This window comes from Fundulus heteroclitus, unplaced genomic scaffold (genome assembly GCF_011125445.2).
Source record: "Fundulus heteroclitus isolate FHET01 unplaced genomic scaffold, MU-UCD_Fhet_4.1 scaffold_354, whole genome shotgun sequence".
Taxonomy (NCBI): Eukaryota; Metazoa; Chordata; class Actinopteri; order Cyprinodontiformes; family Fundulidae; genus Fundulus; species Fundulus heteroclitus.
In genome coordinates this window covers 46,725-65,254 of record NW_023396764.1, presented here as the reverse complement: position 1 = coordinate 65,254, position 18,530 = coordinate 46,725, and the positions used below count along the sequence as shown (strand labels likewise).

The window sequence follows — 18,530 nt, the reverse complement described above, 5'->3', positions numbered from 1 at the left end:
CCTAACAGAGCACTTCGCTCTCAGACTGCAGGTCTGCTGGTGGTTCCTAGAGTCTCTAAAAGTAGAATGGGAGGCAGATCCTTTAGCTATCAGGCTCCTCTCCTGTGGAACCAACTCCCAGTTTTGGTCCGTGAGGCAGACACCCTATCTATTTTTAAGACTAATGTTAAAACTTTCCTTTTTGACAAAGCTTATAGTTAGAGTGGCTCATACCCTGAGCTATCTCTATAGTTGTGCTGTGATAGGCCTAGGCTGCTGGAGGACATCAGGGTCTAATTTTCTCACTCTACTGATTTCTACTGTTCTTCAGTCTACTGTTCTCCAGTTTTGCATTGTATTACATTGAAATGACTGTCGTCATTTCAGCTTTTAACTTTTTGCTCTCTCTCTTTTTCTTCATAGTAGGTACACCTGGTCTGGCGTTCTGTTAACTGTGACATCATCCAGAGAAGACGGCTCACCCGCTACTACCATCTAATGTAGTACAGATTACTAGATCAATGTGTGCTTCTGTGCTTTTTGTCTCTCTTGTTGTGTCTCTGCTCTGTCTTCTGTAACCCAAGTCGGTCGAGGCAGATGACCGTTCATACTGAGCCCGGTTCTGCCGGAGGTTTTTCCTTCCCGCTAATGGGTGGTTTTTCTTCCCACTGTCGCTTCATGCTTGCTCAGTATGAGGGATTGCAGCAAAGCCATGTACAATGCAGACGACTCTCCCTGTGGCTCTACGGTTCCCCAGGAGTGAATGCTGCTTGTCGGGACTTTGATGCAATCAACTGGTTTCCTTATATAGGACATTTTTGACCAATCTGTATAATCTGACCCAATCTGTATAATATGATTGAACTTGATTTTGTAAAGTGCCTTGAGATGACATGTTTCATGATTTGGCGCTATATAAATAAAATTGAATTGAATTGAATTGAATCGCCATTGCTGTAAGCTATCCATCGAAGTAATATATTTAAGATGTATTCGTGCAACCTGTGTGCAGAAACAGTTAAATCTGTTAAAGCCTTTGTTCTCCATTGCAGACTGCATCGCAACGAACCGAGGCGTATGTTCAAGTGTGTTGCAGCCGGTTGCAAGCAGGTATGTACTGGTTATGCAGCATTAAAAGCACACTTCTATCGTCATCATAATAGCATGCCAACAGTTGCTCTGTACACAAGTTTAACGAAATTAAAATGCACAGTTCCACTTTGTAAATGGCAGTGTGAAGGAATAAAGGCTTTGGTTGTTCACTTGAAGGAGCATATAGTAGAGGGGCGCCAAGTAACTTGCCCTGTGAAAGGGTGCACCTCTGTGTTTCGTGTAAAATCTTCCTTTACCTCTCACATCTCCAGGAAACATAAAAATTATTTGGAAAATGTGATTTGTGAAACAAGTAATGAAGATACTCAGAGTGCTGCAAGTGCTACCACAAAAGATTCCAGTGTGCCAGATGCAGAAGAGACAGTCATAGATGGACCAAATTTCAGTGACTTGTATCTTAGAAATGTATGTATGTTTTACATAAAACTACAGGGAAAGCATCTTCTTCCATCATCTACCATTCAAAACATTGTAGAAGAGATGCAGAATATACATGAATTGGGACAGACATACTCTTTAAATAGATTGAACTTGCTTCTTAAAGAAATGTCATTTGCAGATGAAGACATTGCAAAAATCTGTGATACAGTAAAACAGTCGGACTTGTTCTCAGCTTGCCACACAGGGCCGATGAGAACTGCTTATTCTAGAGCCCAGTGTTTTAAAGACATGTTCAAATATGTGAAACCCAAAAAAGTGTTGTTGGGCAAAGATGAGGACAGAAAAGATAGATTTGCATACTATGTTCCTGTGCTAAATACGTTAAAAGGTATGTTAGATTCCAAATATTGGAAGGGCCTAATGATGGCTCATGGCGTTTCAAAAGCTGATGTTCTCTCTGACTGTGACGATGGTAAGGTGTTTATGTCCAACGTATTTTTTCAAGAAAACCCAAATTGTCTCAAGCTGGTTCTCTATCAAGATGCATTTGAAGTTGTGAACCCATTGGGATCTTCAAAAAAAAAGCACAAGATCTTGGCTGTTTACTTTTCTCTACTCAATATGCCACCCCATGTCCGATCAAATCCTGATCATATGCAGTTGGTCTTGTTGTGCAGAGAGAAGGATTTCAAGGAATTTGGCCATTCCATAGTTTTTTCAGAACTGTTGACTGACTTGAAAATACTAGATGAGAATGGGATAACTATGGCAGATGAATCAGTTGTGAAAGGAGCACTGTATTGCATTGCTGGAGACAACTTGGGCTCTCACTGCATCGGGGGTTTTATGGAAAATTTCAGTACATCTCAGTACTTCTGCAGATATTGTCTGATTACTCGGTCTAAATTTCAGAGTGAAAATCCAGCTATCATTGGACCAGAGCGGACTCCAGAAACGTATCAATCTGCCACTGAACAGCTGGAAAGAGAGGAGGTGACAGAAGTACAGGGGATTAAGTTCAGGTCAGTGTTTAATACTTTAGAGAACTTCAATGTTTGTTCACCAGGCATGCCCCCTTGTCTTGGACATGACATCTTCGAGGGTGTCCTCTCATATGATGTTGCCCTTTATCTCAAATACATGATTGTCAAAAAGAAATGGCTGACATACACAATTTTGAACAGGCGCATCAGACAATTCAAATACAAAGCAACAGATGCTTGTTCCAAACCTTGTGCTGTCACTCCAAAAGCACTGAAACTCACTGGACAAGCAGTACAAAACTGGAATTTCTTGAGACTGTTGCCTCTGTTAATTGGTGATAAGGTGCAGGATTCACAAGATGATATATGGCAGTTAACATTGCAGCTTAAGGATATTATTGACCTGATTTGTGCTCAGCAAATTTCCAAGCCTCAGTTTGCATATTTGAATGTTCTCATCCAGGAATATTTGGAAACCAGGAAGGTATTGTTTCCAGATAACGCACTGAGACCTAAACATCATTATTTACAGCACTATCCAGGGCTGATTCTGAAATTTGGTCCACTCATCAGGCTCTGGACCATGCGGTTTGAGAGCAAACATAGTTACTTCAAAAGATGTGCCAGACAACTGAAGAACTTCAAAAATCTGTGTTTGACTCTTTCAGAGAGACATCAAATGTTACAGGCCTTTCTTTCTGCTGGAACAGTCACTCTCCCAACCTTGCAAATAAAAGATGGCTCACCATTCTATTTAGAACTTTACAGTGAGGAAGTTAAAGGTGCAGTTCTTCATTTTGGGTTCACTGAAAAAAATACAATGACTCCCACAGATGTGCAGTATAATGGAATAATGTACAAGAAGGGCCAATTTGTAGTCAGTAGGAATGATGAGTCACTGGAGTTTGGTGAACTCATCCTTACTTTGGTGAAGGATGAATCTTCACTTCATTTTCTGATGAGAGTGTATCGTGGAGAATTTCATCCACACTACCACATGTACTTTGTAAAGGATGAAACAAGAAGATTAGAATGCAGACACATTAGTAAACTGATTGACATTTGGCCATTATCATCATACATAAAAGATGGGAACCGGTTTGTACCATTAAAGCATAGTGTTTTGGCAGTGTAAAGGTTTGATATTAATGGTTCAGAGATCAACGTTTTTTAGTGTTCTGTATTTCAACAGATATGATGGATACACAAAAGGACATCCGTGATGCCATTCGAGCAGTGCTTCCTGGTCTTTCACAGGACGTTTTGGCTGCTTTAGAGGATGTGTTGAAGAAACTCGGCACTACAACCACAGATGATTTCCAGTATATCACCGAAGAAGACTTATTGCCTGTGCTGAAGCCCATACAGGCCAGAAGACTTGTTGCTGCATGGGCCCAAAATAGTAAGTATTTTGAGATAAATTATTGTGTAACTTTAGCATAAAAACATGTGCTTTACACCTAACTACAGATCTAAATTGAAAATAAAAGGTCAACAAAGACAAATTTCAATCATATTTCATATGTTTGTTTATTTGACAAGGACAACAATGTACAGCTTCTCATTTACACCTGGTAGTTCCTGTGCAGGGAACACACAACAGTCTGTTAGAAAAGGAAACACTCTACATTAACAGTTCCCTAACATTACTTCACACAATCAATTTTGATATCAATAACACAATTTAAATGATGAAAAATTGTAACAGTAAAAAGTACATGTACTTGTATATATTTATGTATAACTTAATTTGATATGACCAGTCGATAAGATATTTCAAGATAATTGCAGTTTTGAGATTTAAGCATATTGTGTATATCTTGTTTTGATAAACATTTTTTTTTCTTTACCAAAAACTTTTATACTTAATGTTTTTCAATTTCATGTGTTGTACCTTTCCAGACTCAATGGCTTCAACTTCAGGTGGGGCATCCTCCTCTCCACAGTCCGTTCAGTCCTCTCAATCTGCAGCCTCACTTTCACAACCATCGTCTGCTGCTACTTCATCGCCTTCCCTGAGCTGCTCCCCAGTTTTGCCAACCTGGGTTGACAGTTTTCAGATACCATGGCAGAAGCTTCCAGAAGAGCTGATACAGACTTTGGAACGACAGAAAAGGCCAAGTGCACGACTTTGAAGACAAATGGTGAGGATTATTGTCTCTGAAATTATGCTGATTTGCAAGAATCCAACCAAACGCAACACTACTGAAATAGCAGAAAGGATGGTGAGCAGGTATCCAAAGTCACTTAAGGATGTCATTGATGGTGACGTTATTGGACTTGGTTATCATTCCCTGGTAAAACAACTCCGGGCAAGAATTGAAAATGTCAAACGACAAGACACACCAAAGTTAACTAAACGCAGGGCAGAATCAGATAATGACACTGATGAGATACCTGCTGAGCAAAAAGCTAGTGTTCAAGACACGTATGGCTGTGTCAACTGGGCGCCAAAGGTTTTGCCCCTTTCTGAGACTGTAGAGAGTCTGTAGAGAAAAAAGAAGACATGAAAAAGATGTTCAAAGACAAAAAATATGCTGCAGAAGATGTGAAAGAACTTATCAAGTCCACCTATTACACGCAACGAAAGGACATCAATAAAGATACAAGCATCCTGAAGCTATGCCAAGAATGGCCTTTTTTGTTCCATGAAACTGGCATGGCAGAACACTTCCAGCAACTTACTGGCATCAGTCTGATGGAAGCCTTCTTCACCAATCTGGACAAAAAGGGGGAGCGCATTGTCAACTTCCTTAAAACTGTTTTTGCTCAGAAAGAAAAAGAAGTTCTGGAGTCTCTCCTCAAGTTAGCAAGTGAAAAAGGTCAGTCCAGTGGTTGTACAGAGATGATTCTTCTTCTACTTGCTTTTTTTGGTGAGAAGGAAGAGCATATGTTCCACTATGTTGAGAAGACGAGCCTTGCTGAAGAAGTTGAAATAAAGGATGTGCCAGCAACACCCTGCCTTATTGTGTGTGGTATGTCTGAAACAAGTTGACAAAGTAGTTGAATGGTTCACAATGGGGCTTTTTGTGATATATATTTGTTCATGTTTTTTATTCAAAGGGTCCTCTTGCTTCACTGCGGACTGCTTCATGTTGAGTATTGATCAGAAGATTATCAATGACCACATCACTGCCTTCTCCTGTGCCATCTGCCTGATGTTTGGCAGTTACTACTGTTTTAATATACACTACCCAGTGGAACTGCGGTCAACACTGGAGTTCCTCCAAAGGTAATTCTTATACTTACACACAGTCTATATTTACCAGCAAGATAAAGTTTTCACAATATAGATCAGAATGTTACTAGTTATCGAAATATAATAAATACAAAAGACAATTGAAATGGAGGGGAAAAAACTGCTAAATCTAAATATCCATCCATCCATCCATCCATCTTCTGCCGCTTATCCGGGGTTGGGTCGCGGGGGTAGCAGCTTCAGTAGGGAGGCCCAGACGTCCCTCTCCCCAGCCACTTGGGCCAGCTCCTCCGGGGGAATCCCAAGGCGTTCCCAGGCCAGCAGAGAGACATGGTCCCTCAAGCGTGTCCTGGGTCTTCCCCTGGGCCTCCTCCTGGTGGGACGTGCCCGGAACACCTCACCAGGGAGGCGTCCAGGAGGCATCCTGACCAGATGCCCAAGCCACCTCAACTGGCTCCTCTCGACGTGGAGGAGCAGCGTTGTTCATATATGAACAATGGAGAATTTGAATGTCCACTAAATCTAAATATTCATGATAGAAATAATGCCAGTAGAAACTGTGAAAATGTTTTATCATTTCTTTACTGTTGCTGAGCAGTGTTTAAATTGTATATTTTTTATGGCCATGGAGACAGAAGAGTTCTTCAGTCTGTTTGTGAAGCAGGATAGGCACAAAAGCCTGTCACTAAATATTCCTCTGGCTCTGCCACTGAATCCAGCCACCACAAAGCTGGATCTCATGATATCTTTCTGTTAAGTCATTTCTAAACATAACATTAAATGTAAGAAAATGTCTTTTCTTCAAGGTGTTTCTTTTCAATTAATCCGGAGAGAGGAACAAAAGTTGAGCATAGCAAGAGGAGGAAGATCTTTGCGGTCAACCCAAGAGTCCTCACACTCATCGCTGACATAGCAGACCATGAGTTGACTTAGACCATACTTTGTGAGTCATGTGATATGATGTGTAACGTTGTTATGTAAAACTGCATTTTATTGGTATTTAAGGTTTACACTGTAAGATTTCACATTTTTCATCTTCATGTTAAATCTTGCAAATTTATGTTAGACATTTTTTTTCTATATAACAGACGACAATAAAACAGATTTTATGCTGCACCACTGTAACAGCTTAATGAATATGTGGAGGATTTACAAGTTAAAAGTCAAAAAACCTGACAAACGTGAACAGTTTGTTATCTATTTCAGAAAATTTACAGTGGTGCCCAGCACATTTGTTAGAAAGTTCTTACTTCTGTGTATGTGCCAATTCCATATGATATGGATTATTCATTTGAAACACACTGCACCAGGGTTGAAGTGATAATGTTGTGTCATATCTGTTCAAACTGTTGCACTAATATAAGTGCTTGCTGCTTTTTGGAAGATGTGTTACAAGTTCTTTGTAATCAGTGTTCACAGGGTTGTGAGAAGTTTGTACAGCCCAAAAAGTTTTCATTAAATGGAAAAAATGGAATAAAGTTTGGTTTTTGGATATTTTATGTAAAATTTACTTATACTTTTCCATGTTTTTACCATTAGACAAAACTGGTAACACATTATTTAGCTGCTCTAATCGATTTGATAATTTTACCAAGTAAATTTACACTTTTTAATTTCACAATTTGCACTAACTAAACATTTCTTTCATGTTTCAGTGTTAATTTTTCGCCAAAAAGTGTGATATTTGTAGTCTTTGTAGTTTTTTTTCCTTAGTTTTATATAACATTATGACTTCGAAGTCAGTAATTAACCATAAAATCAGCAATGCTGGTGCTCTTTTACCATTGAAGAAAAGGATAAATATCCTACATTTTTACAGTTTTTTTCACTTTGAAAAATAAAGACAAAACATGTATTAATACAGTAATTTAGGGAAATGTTAGCATGGTAAAACTGTTAAATTTACAGTAAAATGTTTTCAAATTTCATGGCATGAACTGCATCTTATATATCAATTTTAGGACAAAATATATTTTTTTATAATGATAACAATAGTAATTTTTACTGTAAAAGGTTAAAAAAATAATAATTATTACCGTAGAATCAGCAAGACCAATACTCATCTATAAAAATATTTTACTGTAATTTTGACGGTGAAATTCTGGCAACCACAGCTGCCAGTAAATTACCATTTAAAATACAGACAAAACCGTGTAATTATACAGGAATTCAGTGACATATTTTATAATTTAGACTGTTCATTTTACAGCAAAATACTTTCATATTTTATGGCTCTAACTGTATTTGTAACATTGTTTTAATGCAAATTTTAGGACAAAACTTGATCAATTTCATCGGTAAAAACTCATTTTACGGTAAAAGGTTGAATAAAACACCATTTAATACTGTAGAATCAGCAATTGTAAAACTTTCAGGCTGTAATTTTTACGGTTAAATTCTGGCAACCCCAGCTGCCAGTATTTTACCGTAAAAATGACATTTTTTTTTACAGTGTGAGGTGAAAAAAAGGAAACTCTGAAAACCTGTTTAATATGGGATTTAAATGACATGTCTTGGTCGAAAACAACACCAAGATTTTTAACTTTATTACCAGAGGCCAAATTAATGCCATCCAGATTAAGTGATTGATTAAGAACTTTATTTTTTGAAGACTCTGGCCCAAAGATTACAACTTCTGTCTTGTCAGAATTTAAATGCAGGAAATTTAAAGTCATCCAGCTTTTGATGTCATCAAGACATGACTGCAGTCGAAGTAACTGATTGGATTCATCAGGATTTATGGATAAATATAGCTGAGTGTCATTAGCATAACAGTGGAAATTAATCCCATGCTGTCTGATAATTTTGCCAATCGGAAACATATATATAGTAAATAGAATTGGTCCAAGGACTGAACCCTGTGGTACTCCACAAGTGACCCTAGAGTTTGAGGAAGATTTATTATTAACATGAACAAACTGGAATCTGTCCGACAGATAAAATTTAAACCAGCCTAATGCTTTTCCCTTAATCCCTACAGTATGCTCAAGTGTTTGTAGGAGAATATTGTGATCAACTGTATCAAATGCAGCACTGAGATCTAACAGGACAAGTATAGACACAAGTCCATTATCTAATGTCATGAGAATGTCATTCGTGCCATTAACCTGTTTCAGTGCTATGATGAGCTCTAAAGCCTGACTGAAACTCCTCAAGTAGGTCATTACTTTGTAAATGTTCACATAGTTGATTAGCAACTACTTTCTCAAGAATTTTAGATAAGAAAAGAAGATTAGATATAGGTCTGTAATTTACTAACTCATCTTGATCAAGAGATGGTTTCTTAAGTAAAGGTTTAATAACAGCTACTTTAAAAGCCTGTGGTACATATCCATTTACCAAGGATAGATTAATCATGTCTAAAATAGGACCACTGATCAGAGGGAATACCTCCTTAAACAACTTGGTTGGGACTGGGTCTAACATACAGGTAGAAGGTTTAGATGAAGCTAAAATTTTAGATAGCTCAGAAAGCTCTACTGCTTTTAAACAGTTCAGACACTGCGCAGGTTCTAAGGATTCCTCCAATGCTGCCTCACTTACTGAGGACGAGGTAATCATGTTTGGGAGGATGCCAATTATTTTATTTTTAATGGAATCAATTTTATTTATGAAGAATCCCATAAAATCATTACTGCTAAGAGCTAAGGGAATGGATGGATCGACAGAGCTGTGGCTCTGGGTAAGTTTGGCAACTGTACTGAAGAGAAATCTAGGATTATTCTTATTCTCCTCAATTAATGATGAAAAATATGCTGCTCTAACTTTGCGAAGGGTCTTGTTATACAACAATAGACTGTCCCTCCAGATTAGGTAGGATTCCTCTTGGTGTGTAGAGCGCCATTTTCTCTCCAATTTCCTAACATTGTGCTTCAAGGAACGCAGCTCTGAATTAAACCAAGGAGCCAGCTTCCTGTGAATAATCACCTTTTTCAAGGGAGCTACATTGTCTAATGCAGAACGCAATGACCAAGTCATACCGTTTACAAAGACATCTATTTGTGAATTGGAAGAAACAACATTGCTGCCATCTACAGGGCATTTCTGCAATACGGAGGATATTAAAAAGGGGACAGACTCTTTAAGTTTTGATACAGCATTATCCGATAAAGATCTACTATAATGGAACCCTCTTTTGGGGTTCGAGAACTCAGTTAGATTAAACTCAAATGTTATTAAAAAATGATCAGATAGGACAGGGATGTGAGCAGTGGCGGCTGGCCAGTAGGGGGCGCTCGGGCGCCGCCCCCTTTAAATCGTTTAGATAATAAATGATTTCTGAACTGCAAAGTACTTAGAAATGTATTTATTCATACTGTGTCCAATAGACATGTTAGAATTTATTAAAATAGTAAATACATAATTCTATTTAATTGCTCACATTGTGCACACTTCCTATGTGCAGGGCGCCGGTCTAATGGGAGTGAATGTAGCCGCGTCAACTTTGGCAAGCACGTGATCTGAGGCTGACTTTTTATTGGTTAGCTAGGGTTTTGCATAGGGGCGCACTGCTCTGCGTCCCGGACACACCTATTCTGTTGCGTCATTACTGGTAGAGTGTCAGTACTGGCTAATTTTTTTCAAAACATTGTGTGATTGGACAATCCCCGATTCGACTCAGCTCAGCTGCAGTTCGTTAGGTTGATTCACGGTTATGCTTGCAAAGTTGAGTAGTTTCAAAATGAGAGAAAATTCTGTTTTGTCTTTACAAAAAAATGCTTTTACAAAGCGTTCACTTGAAGAAAAAAAACAGGATAAAGGAGCTTGGACCGGATCGTCTTAATTTACAAATTCAGCAGCAGGCAAGTGATCTCTCCACTCCATGGTTGGACAAAGCAGTGCAGCTAGTAGTCAGCCAGTGAAGAAGCGTCGGACACTCAGTGTAGAAGACCATGAAAGGATTGCTGCAGAGGTGAGTTGTTGTGGAAAATCACTGTTACACTGGTTTATAGTAATGTTATTTAATATATTAGGAAGATGTGCTTTGTAGTTAGAAATACCTTTAGTTGTGTCTATGCTGTGTAGGTATGTTGATGTAATGTTTGTCAGCAAGATATTTTATTATTTAAGTTGTACTGAAGTTTATGGGTAATGGGGAATAAAACATTTGGTTACTGAATTTTGTATAATCTTGTCCCACAAAAATGCTGTAACACATTTCATAACACAGCCTTAAAAAATGGCAGCAAATGTTATTAAAATCAGGAAAACAATCTAGAAGAAGTCTTTTCAGAAACTGTCACGCTCTTGAAGATCCTCATCACCACACCCATGACCACAGCTGAAAGCTGAAAGGTGCTTTTCAACTCTGAAAAGAATCAAGACTTTTCTGAGAAACTCAATGACTCAGGACAGGCTGAATGCATTGGCCATGTTGTCAATGGAGAAAAGACTAGTCACAGAGATGACTGACTTTAACAATTAAGAATATATTTGAGAAATTTGCTGGGCAGAAGGAAAGAAGGGCAAAATTCATGTTCAAATAGTGCTATTTTTTAAGATTTGCTTTGTTTGTTTTTCATTTGTTTGTTTGTGTGCGCCCCCCTCAGTTTTTTTAGCACCAGCCGCCACTGGATGTGAGGAAATACTGTTAATTCTTCACAATCAATGTCATATGTCAGCACAAGGTCTAAAGTATGGAGCCAAGAGTGCGTCGGTTTATGCACATTTTGAGCAAAACCAATTGAATCTAGGATAGTTTTAAAGGCTACACTAAGGTTATCACATTCTGTGTCAACATGGATGTTAAAATCACCCACTATAATAACCTTATCAGTATTTAACACCAAATCAGATAAGAAATCTGACAACTCATCCAAAAACTGAGTGTAAGGGCCTGGTGGACGATACAAAACAACAAACAGAAGAGGTTTTATTTTTACTTTGCAGTTTGGATGAGGGAAACTGAGGATTAAATGTTCAAAAGAACTGTAGTTATTAATTGGCCTGGGACTAATTAATAAATCAGACTGAAAGATGGTTGCCACTCCTCCTCCTCTTCCCACAGATCTGGGAATGTGGAAATTTGAATAATTGGAGGGAGTTGACTCATTTATACTAACGTAGTCCTCTTGTAGCCAGGTTTCTGTGAGACAAAATAAATCAATCTGTTTATCAGAAATCAATTCGTTAACTAACAAAGTCTTTGGAGGGAGAGACCTTATATTTAATAGACCACATTTAATTGTTTTATTTTTAGGTTCAAGGTGAACCGTATTGATTTTTATTAGGTTTTTATGATTTGTTCCTTTTAGATAAGTTTTTGATCTGTTAAGTTTTGGCCGTGGGAAAGACACCGTCTCAATAGGATAATGGATGGGTAACAGTACAGAAGCTGCAGAGAGGTGTGTTAAACTACGGCTCTGCTTCCTGGTCTGGACCCTGGGTTGTCAGCATTTAGGAGGACTAATAAATCCGGCCAGATTTCTAGAAAGAAGAGCTGCACCATCCAAAGTAGGATGGATGCCGTCTCTCCGGATCAGACCAGGTTTTCCCCAGAAAGTTCTCCAGTTATCAATGTAGCCCACGTCGTTTTCAGGACACCACCTAGACAACCAGCGGCTGAATGATGACATGCGGCTAAACATGTCATCACTGGTCAAATCAGGCAGGGGACCAGAGAAAATTATGGAGTCCGACATTGCTTTAGCAAACTCACACACCGAAGCAACACCAACTTTAGTGACCTCCGATCGGCGTGATCGGGTGTCATTACCGCCAGCGTGAATAACAATCTTACTGTATTTACGCTTATCCTTAGCCAGCAGTTTTAGGTAAGATTCTATGTCGCCCGTTCTGGCCCCTGGCAGGCATTTAACTATGGTCCCTGGTGTCTCTAGTGCCACGTTTCTGACTATTGAGCTCCCAATAACCAGGATCGGCTTCTCAGCGGGTGTATCGCTGAGTGGGGAAAATTTGTTTGAAACGCATACGGGTTGGTGGTGAACTGGGGGCTGAAATCTAGAGCTATGCTTCCTACGAACTGTCACCCAGCCGGCCTGCTTACCCGGCTGCTCGGGTGCTTCTGGAGGACCACTAAGTGAACTAACGCTAGGTCTATGTGGCTCCGCGCTAGCAGAGGGGCGGCTATCAGCTGGTCTTTCCATAGCACTGAGCCGGGACTCTAATTCTGACACCCTCGCCTCCAAAGCTACAAAAACACTACATTTATTACAAGTACCATTATCACTAAAGGAGGCAGAGGAATAACTAAACATCTGACACCGAGAGCAGGAGATAAGGGGAGACTTAGTCAGAGATGGAGAAGCTGAAGTAATAGTAGGAGAGGAAGCCATTGTGGAGCTAAAGCTAGGCTAGGCTAAAGCTAGGCTAGCGCCCTTCTACCACGCCAAGAGAGCAAACCGTGAAACACGAGGAGTTCCCAAGCGTGATGTGCAGTAACAGAAAATGTTTTAAAAGTGCTTATGTGTTAGAAACAGATGTTACAGCAAAGAGATTAAAAGCGAGTGATGAAAGCGAGTTTTTCCCCAGTGTTTGAGTTGAGGGACAGGCGAGAGGGTGGGGTTGGAGAAGACAAGCTTTGCGCGGAGCAGGGGGGAAGAACACATGCTTTGCGTGGACGACTGGCGGGGGGGAGAGGGGGGGGTGGGGGTGGAGAAGACAAGCTTTGCGCGGACCAACAGAGCGGGGCGCCTGTTTTTTCACTGCCATTCACTATAATAAAAACACCTGTTACCGTTTTTTTTTTTTTTTGTTTGTTTTTTTAATGTTAGCGAGGCAGTAGCGTGAGTTTGGCGAGGTGGCCGCCTCGCCAATATAGCGCTGCGGGAAACACTGAAAGCATAGAGCAGCTTAAGAAATTATGCTAAACCTAAACAGGTTCCACAACTTATGAATATTGGTGATTAAAGCAACGAGTGGGATACATAGAGGGACTGTTTAAACGTAAAAGGAAAGTGGATAAGAACAATGTATGCGATTCAGACAATATGGGAAAAGTACATTTACATCAATAAGAGATAATAATTATCACAAAAAAATTAGTGGGCGAAAAAGTTGAAGTAGGCATTACAGCAACAGTTAATAGCATAAACAAATCAATGAACGAACGAGTGACAAATTAATTTTTCAATATAAGCAAAAAAAACTCTGAACCTTTTAAGCTACCTGTTGAAGCGAAGGAGAAATTGTGAGCACAGCATTTACTGGGTATCTTGAAGTAAGCAGAGGCGCAAATAAGAACCAAATAATTAGGATGCCTGTAAAATCTGCCACTCCGGCAGACATCAATAAAGCACCACGGGGGTTAAGGATTTAAATGGATAAAACTGCAAGATTGGAATGATGCCTTATTCTACTAACTAACATGGGTAAATTAGGAATTAAAGCACCAATGCAAATAGTTTGGAGTTGTACGCAGTTACCTAAATGATCTAAGGAGACTTAACATCTCTCCGTTCGAACACAAAATATCACAATAGTTGTCCTTTAACTAGATGTTAAAACATCCAGAAGGAAGTGAAAAAACACATAAACAGAGTTTAGCCAACTATTAACCTAGAGGTCTTTTAGACCAGGATAATCTAACGATCGTCCTCTTGCGTACATACAGAAAAGAAATGAGGTCAATTAGATTAGTTGGACATTTGGAATCTGGTCAGGACAGCAGAATCAACTCCTGGACACAAGATGATGATAGGAGGAACACAGCTTGAACATGATATCAATGCATGAAGGTTGGCTCTATGGAACATCAGAGCTGCAGTGGCACCCAACAGTGAAACTCCTGCTGTGCTAAAAACATCTTGAACAAGACTATGCATGACTGCTTTGCTTCACAGGTGATGGAATTCAACTACAAGGTTTCACGAACATGACATGGAGAGGTTGGCATTCAGGAAACCCACCTAGAACACACTCTTGGACTCTTAACAAAAGAACATTTGAAAATGGGGATTCAACAATATGCAACTTGGGGTAAATGGGCCCTAAAGAGGGACACTTAACAGGAGATAAACTGAAAGCCTGGGCTTACAACGAGAGACATTTCACAGACAGGGGGTGAGACACCCAGGAATAGCTGCTGTGGTTTGAAAATGTCAGAGATTTGTCGCAGGTTGGAACACAACGTCATTTCCTTGGTCCAACCTGGAACCAGGTTGGACCAAGGAGATGACGTTGTATTCCCAGAGGGATTACCTGTAGCCTAACACTGACTGTGAACATTTTTGTTTTTGGGTTTGCTGGGGTTGCCAAAAGGAGCATCGTAGATGACTTTCTCTATCCTGACCAGGTCCTCACTTAAAACGCAAAGAACAAAATTACAGAGGCCTAAACAAATACGGACACAGAGAAGTGTTCATACAAAGAATTCCAATAATCCACAAATTAAGATGCAGATAATAAGGCTAAACAAGGAATTAGAAGAGGGGCAAAACTTAATGCTCATCACTTAACAACGGGTGGTCAATGTTTAGGAGGGTGTGAAGGAACTACACAATTTCTTCAATAATCACAACAGACAGTGATTGATGAAGCAAAAAAAAGCAAATTCTAGAATGGGGATTTTTAATCTGCTGGGACAAGACAGTGCAAACATAAAATAAGGATTCATAGATCACTGGGTGATTATAATTTAACAGATACAGATCCTAATTTTGTAAGAACGCAGAAAAAGTGTTAATATTAATAATGGATAAATGAAAATGGAAGAAAATAACTCTAGGTAATGTCTGCTTAAAATTTTTTCAAGGGTAAACTAAACACATGAGAACGAGAACAAGATATTTATTAAAAGGTTGCATTAGATGGGGTTAAAATTATGCTTGGCTGTATTATCAATTTAACTAAGGTTAGATGACTGAAACAGGTTTAAAGTCACAGAAAAATCTATCTAGAGCAGTATGGAGCAGTTACATGATCAGGCGGCGATGTTTTTAAAAGAAAAACAATGAATTACCGTTTTGCAGAGTATTACAGTTTAAAGGTTTGTGTCAAACAAGATTCAAACAGGGGGACATGGAATACAACCAGGGTTGCTTACAAAAGCTATCTGTTAAAACAAGCAGAAATTATTAAAAAAAAGAAAATAATGGGGTTAGAGTTGCTCTTCGCTTTGGGTGAAAGGCATATTCAACTAGAAGTCCTTTGGTTTGATGCACGTCAACCTGAAACTGATTCACAGAGCTACTTCCTATCTCTGCCCTGGGCTACACCCACTTCCTGAATGGCAGCCAATTGTGTGCGCTTGAGACATGCACAACACTTCCTTTTTCCCAGCTGAGCTTTTCAAAATAAGACAAGAGGGTTGCTTCTGAGTACCATCACAACAATATTCTGGAAATATATATAGTAAAGCATTCTTTTACAAACTTAAGGTTTTTTTCTGTTGGGCTTTTTAGAAAAATGTGAGGTGTTTTTAAAGCTGATTCAGCAAGAAGTCTCTCAAAGGTTTAATTAAATTACTTGTTGTGACTTAGTGTGCTAAATAAGTTGAGATGAATCTTGACACAGTAGCCATGAAACATATGATGATAAATTTATGTTACAGAGAACTTTCAACTGTTGGACATTGTAAGGTGAGACACACATGGAAAAAAAATTTGGTTAAGAAGTATAGAGATGATCAACTGTTCTTGAAGAGGGACAGCCTGGGAGCTGTTGTAGCACTGGTCCAGGCCCAGTTGATCATCTTTGGTGATGTACCATTTAGGCACATCATCAGGGGGTCTGTTAAGATATCAACTGGGTCAGTGGAGGGACCAGCTTGATGTAGGAACTGCCTGCCACACTTAGATAACACTGACCCAAAGATTGGCACATATCTATCAGATACCACCCCGGAGGTGGCACAGTTTCTCTACTGATGTCACAGTTTGGATGTGGACAGCTGTTGCATGGGTATGTACTTAGATCCCTATATAATGTTTGTGTGATGAGCAATCGCGGCTTCTTGCCGATCAAGAGCCTATCAGCGCTGGTGTGACTGTAACTGTTTCTATGTCTTTACGTATATAAAATATAACTAAAAGTATACTTGTCTGTTTTATGTGTGCTACATTCAAGGTAATAAGTAAGTGGGGGTCGCCTGAAGGGTAAAAAGAGCTGGGTCAGCAGAACATACTGAACCCAGCCTCGCCATTAACCTTCAGATGTTTACATAATGGTCAGATTTGTTTATCATATCTTTTGTACTGTTTCAGGTTAAACTGTCCCTCTGAGGTTCGACTCAGCTCAACGTAACTGGATAACATAAGATGATTTTGTACCTGATGACGCGTGTGTGGCCTTCTGATATTTTGACGCTTCTCAAAATTCCTTTTAGCTGATATGATTCAAATTCTAAGTAAAAAAGAAATAAAATAAATGAATAGAAAACCCTTAGAAAAGCAATTCATATTAAGTTCCATACAGTTTTGTTCAAAGCCAAAGCACATTTTTTTTACATATATTTAAAATCAAAGATCATGTATATCTAAACTTCTTTCAAATGGACTGGTTTGTGATGAATCATTATTGTTATAAGCAATAAGATCTCAGTAATTTTATATTACTTTAGGGTTAAAAAACAAGTGATAGGATCTGTGCCTAATTTTGTAAAACAGTAAACTCAATAAGCTTTATGTAAAGCTTATTACCAGTTCCAATTTTCTAACAAAGCTGAAATATTTTCGTTCAAACCATGTTAATCTCTCAGGATCTGAGCCTTGTGATGCTGCGGGCTTGATTCTTCGGACAGAGCGTCAAGAGGTAAGTGCTTCCAAGCACAAAAACTGTGACAAAAGAGAAGATCCAAGATTAGTCAAAAATCGAAAGGCAAAGCTTACACGCTAGTGTTTCAGAGCTAGTTGGAGGCCACGTCATACCACGACTGGTTTAACATTCTGGCGTCTTCCATCTGTCGGTGCTCTGCTTAAGAAGCCGCTCCAAATGAGTCGCAGGTGTGGGCCACGCCCCTCGCCAGCTAGAACCACCTGCGGAGCAGAATAGGGCACAGATACACAGGGAACCCTGACAATGCTTAAAAATATCATTTGAATTAGGGAGCTGCAGTCTCCATAAAAAAATCAACATTTTTGAAACCATGATATTTATAATTTTAACTGAATTAAATCACACTGATGAACGTTTAGTTACATATGATACATACATACATACATACATACAGTTACGTAGAAGCGATGACATTCAGACAAACAAACACACGCAGGCCTGTTTTTTCCCTATCTTACACAGATCTGTCTTTACCATATTTTTTAACCGTCAATGGCAACCCCGAAAGATGTATTTTCAACGTGTTAAGTTCCCGCTTAGTCTAAAAAGTGGAGAGCTACGACCCCCGAATGTTTCGTCCACACACGGTTTTACGCTTCAGCCCCACAAGGATACAACTCTTTGTCTCGCAGATACCTGGATGCTTATCTATTTTTCAAAGTTAGCAGTTCAGAACACTTTTATCCATAACAAAAGTGTCTCTTGTCAGTCCCCCTGTAAACGCTTCCCCTGTGCAACGTCTATTTAGTTCCGTTTCCTTTTTTTATTCAATTTTCCTGTTCTCTACCTCTCCTGCTCACTGCTTTTTTGTGAAGAACCTTGGTATCCTTGAACAGTAAAAGCATGGTATAAATATTTTGTCTTCTCTGTGCAGATTTGCACCCCGCTTGCACTTCCCTCTTAAAAAAAAGAGAGAGAGGGGAAAGGTTTGATGCAAGTCAAGCTGAAGTTGGAAAAGGCTTCCACATGGAAGGGTTTCCTTTTCTCAGCTGGGTTTTTAAAATAAAATGGAAAATGACATGAAACTAATATGTTGATGACATTTTGTTGTAGAGGACTTCCAACTGACAATAAAAGTTAAGACACACATAGAATGCATTTATTTTAACAATTACTGGGAAACTACTGCAAATACATTTAAA

General features: G+C 39.1%; 1 protein-coding gene across 2 annotated transcripts; it reads left to right on the top strand.

The window, feature by feature from the left end:
* The first annotated feature begins 893 nt into the window (after positions 1–893).
* LOC118559850 lies at positions 894–4,879 on the top strand. Of its 2 annotated transcripts, XR_004928973.1 has the most exons (4): positions 894–1,089; positions 2,386–2,495; positions 3,649–3,858; positions 4,359–4,879. XR_004928973.1 is itself a non-coding variant. In XM_036130378.1 (3 exons), the coding sequence occupies exons 1-2, from the start codon at positions 1,504–1,506 to the stop codon at positions 3,677–3,679; spliced, it is 1,023 nt and encodes a 340-aa protein (XP_035986271.1). In that variant the 5' UTR covers positions 1,459–1,503; the 3' UTR covers positions 3,680–3,858; positions 4,359–4,879. The 2 variants fall into 2 exon arrangements, 1 of the variants encoding a protein (XP_035986271.1); XM_036130378.1 differs by lacking the exon at positions 894–1,089 and having other exon boundaries at positions 1,459–2,495.
* The last annotated feature ends 13,651 nt before the right edge of the window (positions 4,880–18,530 follow it).

Coding starts and splice junctions, on each gene's coding strand:
- LOC118559850 (XM_036130378.1), top strand. CDS start 1,504: ATGTTTTACATAAAACTACAGGGAAAGCATCTTCTTCCATCATCTACC. Junction 2,496..3,648: donor GTACAGGGGATTAAGTTCAG/GTCAGTGTTTAA, acceptor GTATTTCAACAG/ATATGATGGATACACAAAAG.